Genomic DNA, 6675 nt, shown 5'->3' with positions numbered 1-6675 from the left:
CGCGCGCGGCGCGCTCGGCTTCCGCGGCGGCGCGGGCGGCGCGGCGCGCGTCCTGCGCCGCCCTCTCCTCGTCCTCCAACGTATCTTCCACCAATACGCCGCCCACGCGCGCGGCGACGTGCTGCGCGGCCGCGCGCAGCTTGCGCGCGCGCGCGGAGCCCTCCGCCTCTGAAAACACGAGGCGGCCGTCGGGGGTCTTCACGGGCAGACCCTTGGAGGGCTCGCCGTGCTCCTGGGGGGGCGGGCGGTACAGGGAAAAAAACGAAAACAGCTTCAGATGCTTTGGAAGCCGTGAATCGGAGGGCAGCGGCCGCCGCGGAGCGGGGGCGGGCCGTTGGAGGGGTTTTCAGAGCGGCGGGCGGGCGGGCGGCGGGCGCCCGCTCCCAAGCCGGCGCGGCGCCCGTGGTGTGCAGGGCGTGACGGCGCGCCCCGCTGCACCCACCTGCTCCCGCGCCCTCGGCCGCCGCTCATATTCCTCCTCCCCTTGATCCTCGCCCGCCTTCTCGCGCCGCCCCCCCTCCCCATCAGCGGCCGCGCCATTGCCCCCGCCAGCCGCGGCGGCGGCGGCGGCGGCGGCGGCCTCCTCGGCGGCCGCCTTGCGCGCGGCGGCCGCGACGCCGGCCTTTTGCTTGTCTTTGACCGACCTGCGGTGGTCGCAACATCAACATCGATTACCACATTACAGCGAGCGCAGCAAATGCCGGTGGCGTGAGAACGCCTCTGAAAAGGAACCGCCAACCCCGGCTCGGCCCGGCCGCGTGCGTCGCGAAGCGGGGCAGCTGCAGGCCGTCTGTTGTCTGCGCCCCCTGCCGCAGACACAGCACGACCCCCTGGGTCCAGCCATGTCCCGCCGACCGGCTGCCCAGGATCTTTTGGCTTGCCCCTGGATCCCTCGTTTATTAAATTACCTGTCCAGCGCTTGGGCATCCAGGTTTTCCAGAAAACCTATGCCCCGCGCGTGCTGCCGCACAAACCGCACGTCCTCATCGCTGAGCTCCACCTCCGACTCGGAGCCGCTGCCGCCGCCCCCGCTGCCGTCGGCGTCGCTGTCTTCGGCGCCGCGCGGGAGGGGGGCGTCCTGCAGCTGCGAGGGCTGCGTGGGGATGCGGGCGTGGGGGAGGGGTCGGGTGGCAGGCGGGCCGCGTGTCGGGTGATGCGCTTGGCCGGTGATTGCCTGCAGCGACGCAGCAGGAGGATTGCAGCGGCGGCGGCAGGGGCGGCGGATCGCGCACCTTCTTCTGTTTCTTCGCCTTGTGTTTTGGTTTGTGTTTATTTCCATCAGACGCAGGCTTTAATCGCTTCTTCCCCATGGCGGCTGCGCTGTATACTGTACGTCCTTGCCGTCGATGCGCTTGATCTGCGACGGCGCTGAAGTTTGTATTACATCAAGGAATTCGACTTGAGACAAATGCGCAAATTAACATCGATGCAAGCCACCATGTTACTGTCGAACGACCGTCGAGCCGCTCACACCGGTGACATGGACGTCGGTGTGTGCGGCGGCGTCCGGTAACGCAGCACCGGCCAGCAGCCACCTCAACCAACCAAGGGCTTGAACAACCAAGGGCTTGAACCTGGTAAGTTGTTCTCGACGTATCACCTCCATGAAAACCAACAACCCACAGTGTGGTGGCTTCGGGCGCAGCTGCGCGCCCTTGACCCCCACAGCTCAAATTCGCCAGAGATTACAGTGCTTGCTGGACTTGGACATTTGGCAGCAGCGCCTGACACCCCCTTGCAGGCTAGCTCGGTCGTCAGCCCCGCAAACGCATCGGCCCCGCTGTGTTGGCCTGTCCCTTGGGCTGCGTGCTAGTCTTTTCTCAGTCTGGCTGCAAAGGCGTCACTCTCGCAAAAGCGTCTCACCCCCTTGACCGCGAAGCACTACTGGATGGCCTCGGCTCCCGAGGTTGGTTGCTTGGGACCTCGGAAACGATGACACCAAACGCTCCCTGCAGGAGGCGTGCTTCCCCCTGTACCAGGGGTTGGTCTGACCTCAGTCCTGACTGAGGTTGACCATCCGAGCTAGCGAGCATCAAGCTGCGCTTCACCGCCAATCGCTGACCGGGAGGCGGTGGCTTCGCTGGCAAGGGGATGTTTCACTGCTGACAGAGAGCACCCTGGGCCCCGCCGGTCATCTACCTAACAGCATGCATCCGTCCCTACCACTACCAGCAGAGAGATGCTCGAACCTCTGGAGCAAAGAGGTTTTTCATTTGGTGCTGCAGCCATACTCCCCTGCGTGTCGCGCCGCAACCTGATTGTGCTGCTGGCCGCCCTGCAGCACCCAGCCCTCTGCTGCACGCCGGGGCCAGCTGGGATACAGCAATGGCACCTGTCCCTGTACGCCGTTGTCAGCCGCTTCAGTGATGACGGCTTTGTCGGTTTGACCGCCGATTCAAGCCAGCTGCTGGCTCTGGGACAACATTTCAGGGCTCCCGTCTGAGCCAAGCAGCCGGGAATTTGGAATGGCGGACCAGTGGTTTGTCGCTGAGCATGCTCAATTGCGCAGTTGTGCAGTGGTCCTGCCTCGACCAGCCCAGCCCCGTTCTCAACATTCATGTCTGGTCCCACCTGTTCTCCCGGGGCCTTCTAGCAAACACTTTGACTTCCCGCGGTTCCCGTTTCCGCGGGCAATCGGCACACAGTGCGCACAGCCTATGGCCCACACCACTCTTGCTTACGTTTCAATTGCCAGCACATCAATTGCTGCCTAACACAGGTATTTGTGGTGAAAACAAGAGGCTGGGCCACTGCTGATACACAGCTGACTGCGCCGGGTGGCCTAGCTTCAGGCGGCTGCTCAAGCAATCTGCCGTCATCCACGGCCAGGCAGCATCATCCACGGCCGATTGCGTGCGTGCTCTATTCAGAGCTGCGGCCAGGGGTTGTTCCCACCTGCTCGGTCACCAAATCAGCCGATTGACGATGTGGGCCGCAGCGGATATGGTACGTATATATCGGCCCAAGACCATTTGTCACATGGCTGGTCATGGGCTCCAGTGTCAAGCGTCACTACTGTATGCCAGACGTGACGCCTGAGATGACGCCTAAAGTTGTGACATTCCTTAGTTGGTGAAGAGGCACGATTGATGCTCCCTGCAAGCTTTAGGGCATACAGACTACTAGAAACACAGCGATGCACGACAAGTGTTCTTACTAAAGCCCTGCCTTTAGGCAATCAGGGCAGGCGCTAGCCACACATACGCGGCCCCTCAAAGGTATATGGATTCATTGGTGGTACCCTGCAGCCACCGACACCGCCCCTCCTTTCGCCACTGATTCGCCCAACGGGCTGACACGCAACACGCGCATAGTAATACGGCATAAGTACTGGGCGACGCTAGTTTTGTGATATGACCAGGCGCCGTGTCGGTCAGCGACACGTGGCAGGAGGCTACATGACCAGTGCGACAGTCGCATTCAGTGCCGGCCGGCAGCCTGGATTACGGGGTCACCGCTCAAAACAATAACCGGCTGCAGCCGCTCTCAGCTGCCAGCAGTCCAGTCCCTTTTGAAACTCCTATCGCCCCCATGGCAACATTTTATGCGAGTGCTACGGCGGGGCCTCCTCGCACACGCGCGCGGCCGCACCTCCGCAGGGCCGCCGAGGCAGCCGGAGGACCTTACCTGCTCGCTCCGCCGCCGCGCGCGCAGCAGCTGCAGCCTGCCGCGCAGCCTGTCGCGCAGCGGCAGCCTCGATGCTTCGACAAGGTCGGGGACGCCGCGTGGCCGCCGTCTCTGTTGGCCAGTTGTCCTTCAGTATGGCGGGGGCATCATGGGCGGCCCCCCACCGTGCATCGCTGGGTGCCCCTGCATCTGCTGCATCTGCTGCAAGTACTGCATGTACTGCTGCTGCTGTTGCTGCATGGCCATCTGCATCTGCTGCTGCTGCCAGTGCATGTACTGCTCCGGCCCCATTCCCATCGGCGGCGGCGCGCCGGCAAACGGCGGCGCGGTGCCAGGGAACTGTCCGGGGTACGCAGGCTGCCCGCCCGCGCCGGGCTGCACGCCCGCAAGGCCTGGCTGCTGCTGCTGCTGCTGCTGCTGCTGCTGCTGCTGCTGCTGCTGCTGCTGCTGCGGCTGCTGCGCGCTGGTGCGCAGCTGCTCCTCAAGCCAGGGGCGGTACTGCAGCCAGTACTGCTCATCGGGCAGCACGGGCTGGCCAGCGGCGGCAGCCGCATTCTGATGGTATGCCATCCTGCAAGAGAGGGGCCAGGGTAGGACGCCAGAGTTTGGGCGACCAGAAGCCAAGATAAGGGGGTGTTGAGGCGGCGAGAGGACGCAAGGGGGCAAGCATGGCCTTGAAATCGGGATGTCGCATTCGGTTGCAGGCGACCCATGCAGGGAATCAGGCACGCAGTTGCAAGCTGGTGAGCAGGCGAGATGGAGCGGCGCACGCCTGCGCCCAATACGCACCACTCGGCAAACTGGGCGTGGTGAGAGCGGTACAGGGGGTCGGCGAGCATGGCTTGCACCGCGCCTGGCGCCGCCGCCGCCGCCGCCGCCGCCGGCACGGCCTGCTGCTGCTGCCCTGGCCCCTGCTGCTGCTGTTGCTGCAGCGGCTGCTGCTGCAGCGGCTGTTGCTGCAGCGGCTGCTGCGCGGCGGCAGCTGCGCTCGGCGCGGAAGGCGCTGGGTAGCTGTACTGCTGAGGTGCTGCCTGCGACGCCACCTCGGGCTGCGGCTGCTGCGGGGCTGACGAGGCGGGGACTTGGGGCGGCTGGCCGCTGGCGGCCGGGGCGGGCGCGCCGGCCAGGGTTGCGCGGTTGCGCCGCGGGTCTGACGGCTGGCCGGCACCTGCAAGCTGGGCGCTTGCAGGCTGCGGCCGCTGCTGCGGCAGCTGTTGCTGCTGTTGTTGGACCTGCTGCGGGACCTGCAGCTGCTGCTGTTGCTGCTGCAGCAGCTGCTGCTGCGCCTGCTGCTGCTGCTGCTGCTGCTGCTGCTGCTCATGCCACGGCTGCTGCTCTTGCTGCTGCTGCCGCCAGGGCTGCTGCTGTTGTGCCAGCAGCTGCTGCTGCTGCTGCTGCTGCTGCTGCGCAAGCAGCTGCTGCTGTGCCGCCTGCTGCTGCTGCAGCTGCTGCAGCTGCTGCTGCTGCTGCTGCTGCTGCTGCTGCTGCTGCTGCTGCTGCTGCTGCTGCTGCGGAAGTTGCTCTTGCTGGCGCGCCCCGCCCCCTGCCCGGTACACAGCATAAGGGTCCGGCGCGTGCGCCGCCCCACCCGGCGGCTGTGACGCCTGCTGCGCCTGCTGCACCCGGCCGTGCAGGACGGCCGCGGGCTGCGACTTGGCGATAGCATCTGACGGCACATGCTTAGGAGCCTGCGCAGGTCCTGAGAAGGGCTTCGCGGATGCAAGGCCAGGGAGCACGTAGGAGGAGGCGGCGCCCGCGTCGGTTGAAGGCGCGGGCGCCGGCGCCGGCGCCGGCGCTGGCGCAGCGCCGCCAGCCTGCTGCTGGGACCGCGGCTGCTGCGGTGGCGGTGGCTGCAACAGCGGCTGCGGCTGCGGCTGCTGAGCAACAGGCTGCTGTTGTTGGTGCCACGGCTGCTGCTGCTGCTGCTGCTGCTGCTGCTGCTGCTGCTGCTGCTGCTGCTGCTGCTGCTGCTGCCATTGCTGCTGAGGCTGAGGCTGAGATTGAGGCTGAGGCTGAGGTTGAGGCTGTTGCTGCCACTGCTGCTGTGGAGGGGCAACCTGCTGCTGCTGCGGCTGCTGCTGAGCTTGCTGGGCTTGCTGCACCCCCTGGCCCTGCCCCTGCCCCTGCTGCTGCTGCAGCATCTGCCCGCCCGCCATCGACGCCGCCGCTGCCGCCACTGCGGCAACCGGCACCACCATGTACTGGACGCCGTCAGACCCTATCATGATCTGAGGCGCCGCAGGCGCCGCCACAGGCGCAGGTGCGGGAGGGGCCGTCGCCGCGGCCGCCGCGGCCGCCGCGGCCGCCAGCGCCGCCACCGACTGAGGCTGGGAGGCAGGGAACCCCGCGCTCGCGCTTACGGCCAGGCCCGCGCCGAGCGTCGGCTGGTCGTAGGCTGCGGCCGCCGCGGCGGGCCGCGGGTCCTGCGGCGCCGCCGCGGCGTACGTGCTGAGCTGCAGCTGCTGGCCGGGCACCGGTGCGGACGCGGACGCGCTTGGGGCGCCGGCCGCGCCGGCGGCGCCGGCAAGCAGCTGGTGGCCCGCCAGGCCCAGCGAGTAAGGAAGCGACGCCGGCAGCGACAGCGGCCCCTGCTGCCCGTGCTGCTGAGCCACCTGCGGCTGCTGCTGCTGCAGCAGATGCGACGCAAAACCCGCCGCCGCGCCGGCGCCGGCGCCGCGAGAGTGGGACAGCGCCTCGACCTGGGCGCGCGTCAGCGCCGGCGGCGCGAGCGCCGGCGCGGGCGCGGGCGCGTGCTGCGCAGCACCGGCGCCGAGCCCGCCGCCCGCGGCGACCGAGACGCCCCCCACCACCTGCTGCTGCTGGTGCTGCCCATGCTGCTGCAGCGGCGGCTGCTGCCTGTCGGCGTGGAATTGGCGCCGGGGCTTCGGCGGGAAGAGGCGGTGGTCAGTGGAGCCCACAAACACGACATGGCAGTGCTCCACCAGCGGCACCACCAGCGACGCCGCCGAGCTGCAGCCCAGCTGCTCCAGGGGCAGTGGGTAGCCGAAGCGCGCCTGCGCGGCCGCGGGGCGGGGCGGGGAGGTGGGG

General features: G+C 67.5%; 2 protein-coding genes across 2 annotated transcripts; both read right to left on the bottom strand.

The window, feature by feature from the left end:
* Positions 1-346: 346 nt before the first annotated feature.
* Positions 347-1310, bottom strand: MNEG_12588 (hypothetical protein; the record flags this gene model as incomplete). The annotated part of the gene is made up of 3 exons (XM_014038941.1): positions 347-644; positions 909-1093; positions 1233-1310. 3 exons carry the CDS (start codon positions 1308-1310, stop codon positions 347-349), a joined length of 561 nt encoding a protein of 186 aa, XP_013894395.1.
* A 2446-nt stretch (positions 1311-3756) lies between these two features.
* MNEG_12587 (hypothetical protein) lies at positions 3757-6556 on the bottom strand (the record flags this gene model as incomplete). Its single annotated transcript, XM_014038940.1, has 3 exons — positions 3757-4198; positions 4417-6483; positions 6552-6556. 3 exons carry the CDS (start codon positions 6554-6556, stop codon positions 3757-3759), a joined length of 2514 nt encoding a protein of 837 aa, XP_013894394.1.
* Between the last annotated feature and the right edge of the window lie 119 nt (positions 6557-6675).

Source organism: Monoraphidium neglectum, assembly GCF_000611645.1.
Source record: "Monoraphidium neglectum strain SAG 48.87 unplaced genomic scaffold scaffold03322, whole genome shotgun sequence".
NCBI classification, from domain to species: Eukaryota; Viridiplantae; Chlorophyta; class Chlorophyceae; order Sphaeropleales; family Selenastraceae; genus Monoraphidium; species Monoraphidium neglectum.
This window is presented reverse-complemented; position numbering and strand designations above follow the sequence as displayed.